This window comes from Leuresthes tenuis, unplaced genomic scaffold, assembly GCF_036924035.1.
Source record: "Leuresthes tenuis unplaced genomic scaffold, fLeuTen1.0.hap1 SCAF_13, whole genome shotgun sequence".
NCBI lineage: Eukaryota > Metazoa > Chordata > Actinopteri > Atheriniformes > Atherinopsidae > Leuresthes > Leuresthes tenuis.
This window is the reverse complement of record NW_027325367.1, coordinates 7,330,251-7,347,434: the sequence shown is the minus strand read 5'-3', so window position 1 is coordinate 7,347,434 and position 17,184 is coordinate 7,330,251. Positions and strand designations below refer to the sequence as shown.

Sequence of the window (17,184 nt, the reverse complement as noted above, 5' to 3'; positions counted from 1 at the left end):
CCAATTACTGAGTGCAAGCAATGATTAAATCAAAACTGTGTACAAATTTATGTTACTTCAGTATTACTACAGTAGGTAAATTGGAACAATACATTAATAAATCCATCCAGTGTTTAATTAGAGCACTGGAAAAAAAAAACTACCATTGCACACAAAAATAATTTTCTGCTCCTTACAGCAATAAAGTTTGTAAACTCTCCCTGGTTTAGCTTTTAATGAAGACAGTTTTAAGACAGGAAGTGGGATACTCACCACACTGCGAGTGAACTTTTCCAAGGAGGTGCGTCGTCCCTGCTCCATTTCAGGCTACAGAGTCGAAGACAAAGTAGGAAAAAAAGCTTTTGGCATGTACAGATTAGTTTATTTACAAAAGATTTCCAATACACTCAGCAAATATGTACACGAAACAACTGACTTAAGGCTCTACGACAGACACACTCACTTTCTTCTTCGCCATCAGCAGGTCCTGGTACACATTGGAGCGTAGAAAACGTGCATAGCTGTCACTTTTCATCAGTTTGTAAATGTGATCCTAGGTGGAAAGAAAGATACTTTTTTTTTCCTTTTTAAACCAGCAGTAGGAGGAAGATAATTGTCTTCTGTACATATTACAACTCTGTGCACCTTGCAAAGTCAGAGAACACAAAAACTGAGTCAGTCTCAGGGGGTAGTAAAATTAACGTTATTGCCAAGCAACTGACAGGAAAAATCTTTTGCTTATTTAGCTCTTCCCTCATAAGTCTGTATCAGATATTTAGACACCACACAACTCCCATAATCTCTTCCCATTCTCCAGAAATCAATCCACAATATAAACGCATTAGCCAATTCTGATGAAGCATGTGAAACGGACAAATCGGGCAGACAACAGTCTGATAGAGCTTCTAGAGGCTCTCTGACAGACCACATAAAAAGAGATAGATTCAAATGTAAATACCCACACCAATCGTATCTAGAACAGGGTCTTGCACTTAAACCAATGGCCCCCTTAAAGAGACAGTTTACCCAATTGGAGCATACATTTTTAACATTCTTGCAGCAAGTTTGATAAGATGATGAAACACAAGAATGGTCTGAAACCAGCATCCTTTTAGCTTAGTATAAACCTGAGCCCAAAAGAAAAGTCCCATGTGCTTACATGCTGCAAAACCATAAATTACCATTTCCATTCTTTGTTTTTGGACAGAATGATCATCATCATTCTGAGCTGCAAGGGTAGTTTCAGTTCAACTAACTCCATCTTTCCCAAAATGTCCATCCACTATATTTCAGAAATAACTTTTTCTTCAATAATGTTGGGAAATGTAAAACTGGACCATTTTAGGACCCATACTATCGTAGCACTTTTTTCTTTGGCAATCCAGGATATCCTATTCATCACTGGTCTTGCCTCAATCTTAATGCACTCTAGTCTTGCTTTAAATGGTCTTCAACAGTTGAAGCCCATATAGGAGTTTACTTTGACTAGTTTCCATATCTGTTCCTGAACTTAAGACGCATACAAAGAAAGATTGAATACCAATTGTGTGAAGTGCCTTTATTTCTTCCCACCTGTGCGTCCTCATAGCTGTATCGTCCAGGGTCTTTCAGGTTCTGGCTGGTGCGTTCATAGCTATGCGAGTCCAGGTTGATGGAGCTAGGAGCTCCCTCTGCCAGGAACTCTGCCCAGATGTCCTGAGCCCTCTGTGCAACTTCCTGCTGGGGAATCCTCTTCAGGTCCTGCACTGCCAGCCAAAATCTGCAACATATTTGAACAGAAATGTGTGGATGACCTAACTTGAAGAAGTTTCTTTGGATCTTCCCTTTTCCCTCACTGTGTTAAATGGCCATTTAGTGCTTATGAAAGGTCAGTAAGGTTGCAAAAGGAATTAATGATGCTGGTCTTCAACTATAAAGGACCTCACTACCAGTCGGTGCTTTTCTACCACTACTTATCTGCATCATCAAGTAGCCTAATGCATTTACACATTTCTGCTCACGGTGGCTAGTTTGCAAGCCTGAAATGAGAAGCAGACTCACATCTGATCAATTTTGACCTATGAGCTGACCACCCAGTAAAACATTTAGGCTTGGCAGGAGGTCAGACCTGAGTTAATCTGACACTTTTTCACTTTAAATTGAATGCTGCTGTTTCAGTCGTTTAAAAGTAATTTGTTTGAATATTTTTTTTCCCTTTCTTGCAGCTGGGATATTTTTGTTGGGAGATTCAAAGTGATAGTAGCCTTAACTGAATATTTCAAGTACTGTAGAACGTCACAAGAGATGCTGCAAGAATCAACACACTGAGAAAAATAATGTGATTGCAACTGTGTAGCATTATTTGTATCCACTTAATAGTGCACTTGTAGATTTCTTTTGGCTGTACTATGACAAAAGTAGCAAACTGGATGGTCTCCATGAAACAGTATTAGTTAGGATGTATTTTTATGCATAATATCCTCTGTTCAAAGACTACAGTTTTGTTTGAGCTGTGGAATTGGCTTTAGAGTTTTAGTCTCTAGCCTGAGCATTAAGGAGTGGTAAAAAGAAAAAGGACACTTTTCAGATCTAACACACAAGCTGTAGTAAGACTGAACTGTGTTAAACAAAAGGCAGCAGAGGGCTGCTGGTGGACTGCCTTTAATATTAGTTTCCATCTATATTGATCTGTGGGCTGGTTTAGCAATATAGAGAGAAACACCTCTGGGGTCTGCTTCTCTCTCCGTTTTTTCTGTAGGGCCTCTCCAAAAGCTCCCTCATAAAAACAAACACAATTAAAGGCCCAGAGATCAGAGTGAGGAGTCTGGTGGGACAGCCAGAAGGTGAATGGTGATGTAAATCTCCCTCAGTCTCACTGAGTATGCGTTTCTGAGTGTTTTATCTGACTCAGGTTCATCTCTGTACTGCCAAGCCAAACATTTCTCCTTTACTCCAACTCACACAATGAAAATAACACCCATTTATTGCTGCTCTGGTACATAAAGGACTAAATATGATTTAGTGTGCATGTCTAAATGAAGGATGAATTTAATACTTTCTCTGCAAATCGAGCAACGCTAAAATCAAAACTTTTATTAACTTAGAAGAGAAGACTCACTTGTACTGAAAAAAAAGGTAATTTCCTCCATTGCTGATTTAGAGAAAAGCTGCTGTTATTCTCTGTGCCTATAAACTGCATATTAATCTGTGTGTGTCTACGTCGATTATTTTGAGGTTTATCTCAGATCATAACACAGTGAGTTTACTGTTGAATGAGGGGGAGTTCACAAAGAAGTGATAGCAACTGGTCTAAAGCAAATGTAATTCAAGAACTTTCTAGAATCAACTATTCTAGAATAGAGATCATGCTACACAATACTAGTGGGAGAGTCTATATTAGTCAGTGGTGTTCTACATAAATGTATTTAACTGATTAAACACCATTTCTGTTTACAGTCTGAAGCTATAGATTTTGGTTGAGCCTTCATTCAACTCCAAAGGAAAACAGCAGTACTATTACGCAAGCTGCTGGCATTTACCCATTTTGTCATGGCCTGGTAATAGCACTTCATCTATTATAGCAAAATGTGTTAAACCAACTTTAGTGAAAACTAAATGCACACTGAGTTCAGTACACACGTTTATTTAAATCACAGCTGTGAAAAGTTCTAGGCAAGGGATTTATACCTCCAAGTAAAATATATATATGTATTTAAAAAAATCTAACAGAGCTGTTTACATTGAGTCATCCTTGGCATTTTACTTTTAGGATCATTATCCTTCAGCAAAAAGAGTTCTATTATTTGTGTTTTCACAGTTCTTGGGTAACAGAACTGGCAAAAATTCTCTTACTTGTACTTCTATCCCACAGTGTGAAAGTTGATTGAAATTGTGGGCTGGAGCAAGAAAGATGCCAAAAAAACCTAACAATTTAGTTTTTTATTTTAGGAAGGTAAAAGCTTATCAAACTGTTCTGTCCCTAAAAGTGAAAATGCGCAAATCTACTGAACAGCTATCCTGTAACTTCACCATTTAACCAAAGTGTCAGTTGGCTGCATTAGGTTAAAGAAACCCTCTTTAAGGCAATGATCACAGGCCCAGCTGATCCCCAGCTCTTCAGTTTCTCTCCTCCAGCAAACCTGATTTAAATGCACAGCTCAACTTGTCAGTTTGTCATCAAGCTCTGCAGAAGCTTGATAATGAACCATTTATTTGAATAAGTGAAAAAGGATACAGGAAGCATAAATGATTTTCTCATACACTGGCCAATTTGAAGATTTTCAGTTTTGCTTCCATAACATATTTTATTTCAGACTAAAAAGAACCAAATGGCTAGTAAAATAAATTCTAGATGTGCGTTTTTAAACTTTTTCTATAGGAGATTTGTAGCTGTATTCAAACCACAAGAACTGTTTCATAGAACAAGGGTCTTTCAGGGTGTTGTTGGCTCGGCTCCCTTTATTTCCACTACCGGAATCAGGAACTAAACAGAGTTCAGAAATAGTTTCACTCTCCTAAAACACAAAGCTTTAGTAAGAAGGCAGTACTTTTGAGATCACACTGGGCTTTTGGGCTCGCAGTGCTGAGCTTTTCTGATTGAGTATTCCCAGATTTTCAGTTTTTCCTATCTCTCCTGTCGTATCAGGTTTAATATCCAGAACAGCTCATGAAATCTGTTAATTTCAAGATGTGCTGCAGGAATAGTTGCTGCATTCTTTCAGTGTTTATGTTCTATGGTATAAAAAACACCCACAATCTGTAAAATTTGCAACATTGACTGATTTTTGATTAATGCAGCTGAAGTGCATTTCCTCTTGTGGTATCAGAGAGATTCAACAGTAACAAAAACAAAACAGTGGTTTCACTTGAAGGCGAAAACACCCCCAATCTATAAAAAGAAATGCGCAACAAATTTAGAGTTCATACTGCTAAAGCACAGTTCCTGGTTTGCTTCTTGACCAGTGCAGCAGCTTCAGTGAGGAGCAACACACATCTGAGTTAATTTGTCTAATCTTCAGTGGAAAGGCGATAACCCAGGGATGAAATATTCTTTTTGCTCCTAACAGCATCCAGCTGGATCCAATATCTGGATGCTGTTGTTCCACCTAATTTGAATGCACATTTCAGTGCATATTTTATTCAATGACTAATTTGTACATTAAAACATACATTTTCTGAGAATTTGGTATGTTTATTAGTTGAAAATACTACCTAGTTTCCAATTTATTCTAAGTAATTGTATAATACACATCTTTCAAAGCTATTTTTCCCCCAAATTATATTTTCTAGTTCCTTTATCTAGTCATTCCTGCTTCAGTAGCAACAACATGTAAACTTTTTACATTATATGGACCAAATATGTTGTGACATGTAACATTTTATTCTTTAGAAAAACAAACATCTGTGGCTATTGACAGCATATTCAGATTTAAGCTTTAATAATGAAAGGGATCCATAAAAAAAATGAAATGTACACTTAAAAGATTAACTCTAGTGCCTGCCAACAAGAACCTATTTTTCTTCATCACAAAGCAAGCCATTGTAAAGGGGATCACCACTTTGCACCTCGTAATTTTTTTACCTTTCCTAAAGACAACCAGACAATGTTTGGAATAAACTAGTGAAATCCTAAGATTTTCTTCATATATTTTTACAAGAATATTGGAGATTACTGAAGCATGTTAGTGCTCACCTCAGGTTTTCCGAGCTGAACTCAGACTCCAGAAACTTGAGGAAGAGCTCCCGTCCTGCCGAGTCCTTCAGCGCTTCCTCCAGAGAGAAACCCCACTTCTTCACCCTTTGCTGACTGGGCTCCTTACTGGGAGACATTGGAGAGGATGGAGACAGGGTTGGTGGGGTCTTAAAAATTCATCTGAAACTATTGCAAGTAAGTTGAGAATAAAAAAGGTATTAAAGAGGATTAAAGGACAGGGAGTTGGTGGTGGTGGTCTGACAGATTAACACAGAGGAAGGCATAAAATATGCAAAGTTAAAATCTGATTTGTCCCTGAGGTGTCTGAAAGAGTCAGTGTTGATCTGCCTACAAATCTGCGTATTATGACAATGTTCATCTCAAATCCAATCATTTTGAATCTCTACAGGGATTTTTTTTCCTATCCCCATAATTAATCAATGCTGATTAATTATTAAATTACATTAGGCACAATGATTATGTGTCTGCCCTAATTCATTTCTGCATAATTCAGGCAGGCTCCGTGTTGAGAGCTCTAAAGAGGTCTTCAACACAAAAACTGAGTGGAGTTCTTCGATATGGATTGAGAAAGCCATGTGACTTGTCAATTTCCCTCCCTCTTTGAATAAAAACTGCTTGCCCATGGTGCAATTATATTCTAAGTTTTACTGCAATCAATAGAAATATGACAAAGTAGTAATAAAGTGCTTTGAAGAAACTGGTTTAGGTTTCAAACAGGTTCAAGCTGTTGTCAACATTAATTCTAAACAGTGAAATTGCTGCCTGGCAGTTTATATTCTCTAAACTCAGAGTATACAAGGTGAGAACAGTGAAGAAGAATTCCACAAAAGGGTATTAAGTGTATGTAATAGGAGCGTGCATCTCACTTTTAAGACATCCCATTGTGTATTTCAATATTTGGCAGTGTAGACACACCAGACAACACAGAATACATGCATTTGTCAACTCTACCTTCACGAGTCATGATTGTAAATTATGAGATGGTAATATCAATCTTGTATCACGTAGACCTAACCATGTAATTGTAACCCTGTCTGTGTACTTTTAACGCACAACCCTAAGTGTTTGCAAATGAGAGCACAGTGACAAAGAAAAGGAGAAAGTTGAAAACTACAATGACTTCTGAAAGCATTATGCAGAACAAGCATCAAACCAGTGATCTCTTGCATGTTAATCCACTGAAGATTACCGTGCACTAATTCAGAATTATTCACTTTTTGCAATCTCCTCTGTTCTCCTTTTAAGCATTTGCAATATGTAAATGAGCAAGATAAGGAAAGATCAAGAGAGATTTTGACCGGTGGATGAATTAAAACTAAAGCTGTATTATTTTGGGAACAGAAATAAAAACATGGTAATTGTGGAATTTTTAAGCCTTTATTGGGAAACTATAAATTACTGTATAACATTTGGTTAATACAATTACTTTTTAGGAAGGACAGTCTTTTAAAGTTGATATTGCTAGAATTTAGGAAACTTTCCTCTTAAAGCGCTTTAAATGTTGAAATCTTTCTCAGCAAGTGTCTTTGTCTCAGCAGCACATAGGGCTCCAGCAGTATAGGCTCCATGTGTTATTAGTTTTGGTCTGGCAAATACTAAGTCTTATTTATGAAATGCAATTTCTAAACACTAAACGCATGTATTAATGATTAAAATTCTCAGCACAGCACTTACACAGACTGTAAATATTTAGAGCAAATCCCTGACAGCGATTATTATGTCTGTAAGTAAAACTGTTGAAGTCTCTGGTTTCCTACCTGGCCTCCAGATCCCAGAAAGTGGGGTCATCGCTGGTCCAGGGATTGGACGGTTCTGGTGTCATCACAAATGGGTCATATTCCATGTACTGTTCAGTGTAGGATATCAGACTGAAACACAGAGGACAAACAGATGAGGTCTTCGCTGGTCAGAGGTTTACAAAATATAACAGTGGCATGGTGACCTTTCCAGATCAATGTTTCCTCTGTCCAGATAAATTGGGAACTGGATGTCTTCAGAAGTAAACTAAGGAAAGTATGAGAAAACCGACAAGGAGGAACACCCGGTCTGATAAAAATCAAAGCTCAGATGTGAGCCGTCTACTTCTCTTTCATAGTTGAGATAAACCAGATGCAGTGAGGCAGAGTGGGCTTTACAACAACATCAGCAGCTCACAGTTCAATGGAAAGGAATTTGTTGTTTTTCCTACAAGAATTTAGCCAATGCCGATTTCTTCCACAATACATTGTACTGTAGCTGCAATATCAGCTTGCAGAGCACAAAAACCAGTGAGAGGTGAAAGACTATCGGTAATTTATTTTTTATTTTTTTTGGTTAATAGGTTGCTGCACAAAACCGCTCAAAGATCTTCAAAGAAATACTGAAAGGCTTTGAATTAATTAATCACAACTCCAGCGGAACATATGTAATAAGACCAATTCAAGTTACAAACACTTGGAAAGTCCTAGATGTGTGCATTATATTGCATTAAACTTCCACACATACGGCACGGGGAGCACTGGAACCAAGAACAGAGACGGAATGAGCAGAATCTATTTTAGATGTTTGTGTGCAGTTTGGATAAAAGTTTTTTTTTTTTCTATCATTAGTTATTAATAAAAATGCTGAAGGACATGATCATGCAGTTGACTGATGAAAATGTATCAAAGCTGATATAACCACAATCGATGACTGACGTCTTGTCGTTTATTGTAACGTCAACTTTTTCTTTCTGCTGAACACCAGTGAAACTCTATTGTGAATTTCTATAGCAGAGCTGAAATCGCCATTTCTTTGCTTTTCTGGAAATTGAAGGCTGTCCTGACTTAAGTTTATCAGACACCCAGGTGGGACAAAGTGACAAAGAATGTGCGCTCACCATTTACTAGGAAAACCCAAGAAATCTAATGCAATCCAATACAAAAAAAAAGCTTTTTATCATCAAAGATCATGATGCTCTGTAGTGCATTACATAATGTAGGACTTGTAATATTTTGTCAGTTGGGTGAACCTAACAGGAGAAACACTTTTGAAGGTAATCCAGTCAAGTACACTTCCAGCCATTATGAACTGAATAATAAACATGAAATTATCACCCTTAGTACAACGTCAACAAAACCTGACATAACAGAAGCTACCGAAAGGTACAACTTAAGGCAGAGCGGTTGTGATAAGCTGCATTTCTTTTTACATGCATACATAATTTGTGCACATTTCCTCTTAAATTCTACGTAATGTAATACAATAATACAATAAAATGCACAAAACTTAAATTCAACTACATATGCAACTGCAGTTAGTTTTGGGTTAAATGATCGTTACTTATCTCACAACTACATTTTTGATGAGGTACTGTGTAGATAAAATGTCTGAGGAAATCAAGAACTTGACATTCAAAGAATTATGTTGTCAAATGCACCGTTGCAGCCAATTTTCAAAAGCCACAGTAACACAATGAGAGAATTATATCCTATTCTATTTTCTTAAAATTCTATGAAAATAGAACAAAATATATGTGGGAAATACTTCAATGCATTGAAGCAACAATGAAAGAAAGTGTCAACTTAAGCATAGTGAATGTAAATTTCCCTGCTCTTACTGCAAAAAAAAAATAATTTCAGGTTGGCTCAACTGGAAAATTCAGCACGACAACTATTCATCCAGTCTTTGATAGATTCTTGTTTCTAGGTGACTACAATCAGTTTAAAAGCTGTTCAAATACACAGTGAGGAACCATGACAAATAGTCTTTAATACACTTTTTTTTGGATAATTTTTTTTTTAATAACTCGGTCACACAACACATTAATAACTCTTTGAGCCTTTTTTCTGACATTAGATCAATCATTTTTTCAAAAAGGGTTTGACATGGGTGAAATGGAAATACTAATAATGTTTATTGCTCTTTGATCTCTTTTCCAAATCATCAAATTTTTCAGGGAAGCATGGGAAATCAGAGAGCAGCTACAGACTTGCCTACAGTTGCATGAAACAAACACTCACGAAATTCAATTAGCCACACTCTTTTTAATCCATTTTTAATATCTATAATTTACTATACCTGTCAGCAACTTTGGACATCTTCATGCAGTGACGATCTAACTGGGTGTTCAGGAACGAGATCTGTGGAAAAAGTGAGGTAGAGTGAGTTCTGAATTTAACCGATTTTCCTGCTGCAGCAAACGTCGGAGCGTCAGGATATCTATGATAAATAATCAAGACTGATTTGGTTAGCAAGGTCCATATCCATCAGTGGTATTGTTAGGTGCAACAGTTTCTCATAATTCAGCCACGTTTGTGCCAAACAACTATAAAGTAGATGTTTTTACAACGTTTTTCACAGTTGGACATTGTATAAAATGCAGCGAAGGGGTTTGCCAATCTCTGTAATGAGCTTGCGGCTGTGAAATCACATGCTGTGAGAGTAAAAAAAATTGAGATCCAACATTGAGAGAGCTCATAATTTGTGCATCAAAATTCCACATTTGGATCTAATTTTACCTCTTTCTCCACATCCTCTTTGGTACCTTTCCTGCAGTGGATCAAAGGAATGTGAACGGGACTCTGGCACTGCGTTCCCTCCTCTGCTAAACCATACACTGACTGGGACACATGAAGATAAAGGGAAGTGGGACAAATAAAGATGAAATGCAAACTCATTTTCGAGGAGAGGAAAAGACTTAAGAAGCGTTTCCTCTTTGCGTTGTGTTAGAAATTAAAACATCTATGATTGAGTTTTGTCAGAAACCCAAACAATACATTTTTTAGATTCATATGTACACATTTCTGTGATACAGATTCCAGTAAGAGGACGTTTTATGAAATTAGATAATTTTTTTTTTTTAAAAAGGTGGTTTCATTTAACTTTCATTTGCACTCATCTAAGATGATACCTTCTTAACTCGATTGGGATTCTTCATGCGTCTACATTTCCTGATGTCCATTTCTGTGGTGTTGACACATCCAGGCTAAAGAGAAATCAAGCAAAACAACATTTCAACATTTAAAGTATTTTTTCTTTCAAACAGTGATGCAAGAGAAAACAGATATAAAGCAGAGATTGCAGATGGAAGATGAAGTGGGCAGCTGTAATCTCAGATAGACAGAGGCTTACCACAGGTCTGTGGACGTCCCAGAAGGCTCTCTCCTGGCTGTCAAGGATCTTCCTCTCAGTTTTATCCTTTTTCCTGTCAATTCTGCAAAGGAGATCAAGCAGTGTGAGAATTTCAGCTTTCCTAGTATCAGCATTGCATGTAGCATCAGGAATGAATGATAAGGAGGGAGAATTAGTCAGGAGATGAAAGTTTTGTTAAATCTTGCAATTTTTTTGACCGCTTTAAAAATGGGCATTGTCACTGCACCATTTCACATGTAATCTATTGTGTAACTTTGTGCAGAATATCTGAACCTCTTCATGTGTTCATAAATGCACATTTTATATCATAGCCCTACTGGCACCATTTGATTTTTTTTTCTCCCTAATCAGAGTTTGAAAATGACAGTTTGCCATTTGTCACAGGATGTGCTGCCCTATGTCATTACAAAAACACCATTTGGTTAAATGCAACAGTTCTCAATGTTAGCCACTAAAACTTAAACACAGAAGAAGGAGCAGATAGAAGAGCCCAGGGCTTATGGAAAGTCACAGATTTTTTATGTGTTTCTTAAAGGGATAACTGGCAGTTATATTCTGTGGTGTGGTGTTTTATTACATGGATCAGTTCCATGATCTGAGACATTATGTCAGAAAGAGGAACCAATACCAGCAGTCTGTGATCAAACTGCAGACAAGGGAAATGTAAGTATTTGAGACTAAAACTGCCAGACGATTGCATGGTTGCTTGGGAGGGGGGGTCCTATGGGTTACTTAAGCTATTAAAAGAAATGTGCCATCTTCAATTTTTACCTCACAGTATATAATTTCATCGTAGTAATTCTAGCTACAAAAAAACAGCAGACAATAGTAAAAGTACCCCACACTGTTGAAAATGACCTACTTTCACCAGGAATATTGGGAATAATCCAGTTTTAAGATTTGTAATAATCAAATACTAAGATAAGCAGAACAATCATGTAGGAGTCTTATGTTTGAGAGACACATTCATAAATACATTAGCTTTTAGAGTTGAAATAAATCTTAGGTTCATATCAGCTAAATAAGAGCTTGTTAAAAAAGCTAAACAAGAAGTAACGTAGGTAAAGTTGGCTTCTTTGATGTCTCCAATATTTTGTTTTTATGTATTCAAAAAGCCCACCAACAGTGCCCGTTTAAAAAGACAATATTTGTCATTTTATTCACCTCAGAAACTTTTGTACATCAGAAACACTCTCTACTTATCATGTTAGAGGATGTCACGTTAAATTTTATCGTATTGTTCTTCAGTGCATGTGCTCTAATTTCAAGTGTTGCCTTGGTAACACAGCACACTTACTTGACCTGGGCCTCAGCCTGCATGTAGATAAACTCCCACTTCCTGGCAAAGGCTCTCTGTAGCCTGGCTAAGTTCTCCTGTTAGTGAGAAGATACAGACATATTAGGGAAAAAGATAAAAACATTCATTAATTATTAAATATGTAATATCAAAACCATACACTCATCTAATTTTTTGTGCCCCAAGCTTGATCCACTGATCTATACAGAGTAGATTAATATATTAGAGAACCAGGTCATCACTCACCGCCTCATAATCTGCCAGCTCCAGTCTTGTCTTATTCTGCATGGTCCGCTTGCACAGATAGATCGCTGGGAAGGAGGATCGAAGACCCGAAGTTATCAGCACAAACATTTCCCACACTCCATCTGCGTCTCTCATTCTTCTTTTATCTACCTCACCGCTCCCCACCACCCACAGAGTATATTCATTTTGAAGCTGCCCGTCCACCTTTAGCATTATGTGGCACAGTGTGAAGAGGCACTGCTGAACTTGTAAGCCTTAAACTCCAGCCATGGGTGCCTTTTTGACGTGAAGGGCAGCAAGTGTAACAGAGACTAATCCTGTCAACCGTTCCTCCCCACAACCCAGGGTAAGACGAGTCATGCCACACAGTGTGCATCTCAGTGACAGGCTGTTTGTATATACATTTAGGTATAAGGTGATTATTTGGTTTATCAAAGGAAAACATCCTCAATATGTCAACTTTGATCTGTAGATCTGCTTGTTATTCCAATGCTGTTCCAATTTGCATTTTTTCCATAGTTGGAAAGGATCCATCTTGATAGACTATTATAAAAGCAAGGAGGGAACACTAAGAGGGATTATAAAATGTATGAGGCTGCAAGAAGAATTAGACCCTTTGGAGGTAACATGTTTTCTGAATTAAACATTCAGAAGGTTGTTGGAGGGCTCAGCAGATAGTAGAATCTTTTGGTGAGCAGAAATGGCACCCCATGATTCTCCCTCTGATGATCAAAATACGCTGATGCTCCAACATTGGACTCATTCCTCTAGACTTCAGCCCAATGCATTTTATAAAAATGCATTCATTAAAAAAAGCTCTGATATACAAGCAGCAGCAGCTCAGTCCAAAACAAAGTCAGACAAAATAAATTTTGAACTCCTCTGCTGGTCTCAAGTCTTATCTCCAGATCTCATCCCTAAATATTGGGCTCTTTAACATGAGCACCTAAAAAGTGAAAGTCTGCTTGCTTTTTACTAGTTAATGGTTAACATATTTCATATGGTAGGTTGTCTGCTGGTGTACAAACAGATATCGCACATACTGATGAGGGATTGGTTGAGTTGATCTCAAAAGGAAAAGGGGCAAATATTCGGGCACATTCAAACAAACACACCTTTACCTTTATTTGTTTCTTAGAGAGTATAAAAACAAGGATTCACTGAACAGTGCTGCACTAAATATGGGTAAATATTACACATGACTGTTAATTATATTTTGCTAATGCTGCGGGTGTAGTCTGCACTTTGTTGAATGCATCGTAAGCATTTTCTGTTCATTAAATCTATAAACTGAATGCACAAACTCATTTAATGCAATGTAATGGCCATCAGGAGCATTTCAGACATCCAGCAGGACAGAAATTTGATCCAAATTGGGTAAAAAGATTTTCTGAATTTGGGCTGGCGCGATATTATGCTGGGGTATCGATTAGCAACCGCATCAGTCTTTCCTCAAAATAAACCATTATTGTATTTTTTTTTTCCAATACAAATCCAATACAGTACTACAGCACAAAACGATCTAAAATACAGCAAGCAACTTCATGATTTAGCATTTCTCAGTAATCCCTAAAGCACAAATGAATTCAATATTCATTGAAGCTTCTCACCATAATCTGTGTTCTCAGGCTCCCAGCAGTTGGATTGCCAGAAATATGGTGCCTGCAGACAAAACAAAGAGAATCTAAAGCGATCCCGCCTTGCTTCTGACTGTAAGACTGCAATCTGCAAGTCAACAACTGACAATAGTGCAGTGATGGCGATGACCTTTATGAGACCGTTGTTTCACTGAGAGACAGCACTGCAGAGGACTAATTTGTCCCCATATGTGAGCAACCAAAACACACTTATTGTTAAGACTGACAGGATTCTGAACAGATGACTTTTTGTGGTGTTGCAGAGATGTGAAAACACAACAAGGGATAAAAGAGAAACAATAGGCAGAACAAATTCAACCAGATTGACAGTTTCACAAATATGTGAGCAGAGTTATTACAATGTGTTAATTGTTTTGATTGTTCTTGTCTGTGTTGCTTTATCTTACATTTAATTAGAAATCAAATACTAATGAGTTGTGATTATGTCTACAAAGCTTCTTCGACCTTCCTCCACTTCACTTTGAAGGAAAATAACGAAGGTCAAATTAGAGCGCTGTGCACTTCAGTCTGCTTTCATTTAACAGCAGCCCTCATTCTTATCTCTCCATGTGCTACTCTGTGATTTCCAAATGGAGGAACTAAAAAACCTTTTTATATTTCCATTTTAAGGAAATGTATTTTTTCTCCATTTTGTCATTGTGTTTCTTTTCTCCATTTGTTTCTTCTTATTTCTTCATCCTTTACTAAATCATTTCATTTTCTTTCATCAATTCCATTTTTCCCAAATTATTATTATTATTTTCTATTATTAATTGTTGTACTCTAAATAGTAAATGGACTGTACTTGTATATCACCTTTCTAGTCTAGCTGACCACTCAAAGCACTTTCCATATTCATCCATTCACTCACAGCACATAAAGCACTGTGTAGTCTATATGGACTAAGCATTCACACACTGATGTGCATATGGGGTTCAGCGTCTTGCCCAAGGACTCTTCGGCACGTGGGTGATTGGTAGGTGACTGCATTTACTCCCGAGCTACAGCCGCCCACTCTACTACACTATGCATCACTGTCAACTTTTGATAGCCAACTACTCCGCTGAAACCACATTTTTTTTCCCCACTGTTGGCTAAATTAATATTTCAACAGATAGCCATTCATTTCAATAGGGTCACAGGACCTCAACTTAATAGCGAAAAGGCTGCAAACAGCGAGCAGGGCCTTTTGTCATCAAGATCAAGATGGATGTGTTGTAATTCCATGAAAGACTTAGTTATCTTCAATGGTTGAGGTATCTTCATGTAACTATTCAAAATTAAAATCAGATTAAACTGGTATCTGTTAATCTGATACCACAGAATGAAGAAGAAAATAAGCATGGGTTTAGGTGTGTTGGAACATTTTACAATATTAAAATGTAAGCAGACCAACAAATCAATGTTAATAGGTCCAAATTTACAAATTTTAAAAATCATTTTACAGTAATACATATAAATATGCATGCACTCTACATATGGTATTGGGGATCATTCATCTTGCCCAAGACACTTTAAGACATGCAGAAGCTTGGGATTAAGCCCCTAATCTTCTGTCTGGAGGATGACTATCATAGGTTATTAATACAATATGTTTGGATTCCATTTATTTTCTTTATGTGCCAATGTTCTCAGTACCATGAAACAAACCTTAACAAAATTACCTGAAGTGCTGAAATAAATAGGTTAAAAAAAACTAGGATGTACACTGTATTAGAACCTAAACAGAAAGGAACCAACTCTCTTACAGGTCTGTGTCTTTATCACTTGATGCGCTCACCTGAAAGCGGTAGAAAGTGCCATCATCTTTGAGGGAGAGGACATGATCAGAGATGGGGAAAATATACCCCTGAGCTGCGATGAGACTCCCGATGTGCATGGCCTCAGCTGCAAAAGGAGTGGCACAAATAACAGTCAGTTAACCAGCAACCCACATGTGATCTGCAATGCAATATCTATACAGATGGAATTCATTCATGAGACAAAATTAAGAATAATAAAATCTGATTTTACACTTGCAGTTGCAGTATTTGCAGCTTTTGGAACAAGGAATCAATGTAAATTCAATCAGCCTCAAAAATCAAGAACCTGTAAAACATGTTTTAGTCAATTGAAAGAATTAAAGAGAAGCCACAGATATATTTATGTATGTATATATGTAACCCTGTAACCTGGCTAGCTAAAGGAGGTAGAGCTTGGAATGTACATGGATGACTCAATGACAGATTCATTTTCCAGGTTTTTGAGTATTTGTACCAACCATAGGGTCAGAGTTCTGCGTAACTGATTTTCAATTAATCGGCTTCAGATTATTAAGAACTCAGCTTCCAAACTTAAGAAAAACCAAGAAAAGAGAGCATACTGCTCACGTTCAAGCCTCGTTGTACTGGCTCCTTGTAAATCTTATACCTTTTGTGGCCTTTCACCTTCTTGTTTATCTGACATTTTTGTAAAATATGAGCCTGTTTAGAATGAGAGTCTCTGTTAGAGGACTTTTACTTGTTCAGAATTTGATTCTATAGATCAGTGGTGTCCACATCCAGTCCCCGAGGGCCTCTGTCCTGCAGGTTTTAAACGTTTCCCTGATTCAACACACCTGATTCAGATCAAAGCATCATTAACAGGCTTGTGCAGAACTTAACAATATTTTGAAGTGATCCATTTCATCTGAATTATCCCTACAATTTTATTACATTATATGCTGTTGTTTTGGTTTGTTTGAGGTTGTTTTTACTTAATATTCATTTTCATCTGAAGCCATGTGAGGCACTTTGTCACATTTCTTTTGGAAAAGTGCCATATAAAGTTTGATTTTCATATACATTGGGAGCCAATTCTACAGTAATAAGAACCTCTAAAGTGTGGCTTAATTTAAGTACAGTAAGGTATCATTTTGTAAACATACCTGGATCTTCAATGGACAGATTCTTCATCAGCCACTGCACAATGTCTGCACCTAAATCAGGTAAGACCGGTAGAGACAAATGACTGTTAGAGAATAGAAACAAATACTGCAGAAGAGGGACTGGCATTAAAGGCAAGAAAACAAGGCAATGTACAGTACAATCTTTTAAGCCACAATTTTTAAACATTATTTCCATCATACCCCACCTTCCTGCCAAAAAAAGATTAAAGGGGATAAAACAATAATTCTAAAAAAAAAAAGGTAGAAAATTAAAAAACAATACAGTCAAGTTATTTTATTTATCTTAAGCTCAAGA

At 37.2% G+C, this 17,184-nt stretch overlaps 1 protein-coding gene across 1 annotated transcript in view; it reads right to left on the bottom strand.

The window, feature by feature from the left end:
* Positions 1 to 17,184, bottom strand: part of rgs6 (regulator of G protein signaling 6) — a 73,065-nt gene that overhangs the window by 3,279 nt on the left and 52,602 nt on the right. Inside the window, exons 4-17 of the mRNA XM_072362585.1 lie at positions 16,869 to 16,919; positions 15,744 to 15,850; positions 13,937 to 13,988; positions 12,327 to 12,391; positions 12,081 to 12,157; positions 10,763 to 10,844; positions 10,542 to 10,616; positions 10,150 to 10,251; positions 9,710 to 9,771; positions 7,429 to 7,539; positions 5,651 to 5,776; positions 1,552 to 1,738; positions 443 to 532; positions 253 to 306 (exon numbers count right to left, since the gene is read on the bottom strand). Of these exons, the coding sequence (XP_072218686.1) occupies positions 253 to 306; positions 443 to 532; positions 1,552 to 1,738; positions 5,651 to 5,776; positions 7,429 to 7,539; positions 9,710 to 9,771; positions 10,150 to 10,251; positions 10,542 to 10,616; positions 10,763 to 10,844; positions 12,081 to 12,157; positions 12,327 to 12,391; positions 13,937 to 13,988; positions 15,744 to 15,850; positions 16,869 to 16,919 (1,241 nt within the window). The remainder of the gene's footprint in view (positions 1 to 252; positions 307 to 442; positions 533 to 1,551; positions 1,739 to 5,650; positions 5,777 to 7,428; positions 7,540 to 9,709; positions 9,772 to 10,149; positions 10,252 to 10,541; positions 10,617 to 10,762; positions 10,845 to 12,080; positions 12,158 to 12,326; positions 12,392 to 13,936; positions 13,989 to 15,743; positions 15,851 to 16,868; positions 16,920 to 17,184) is intronic.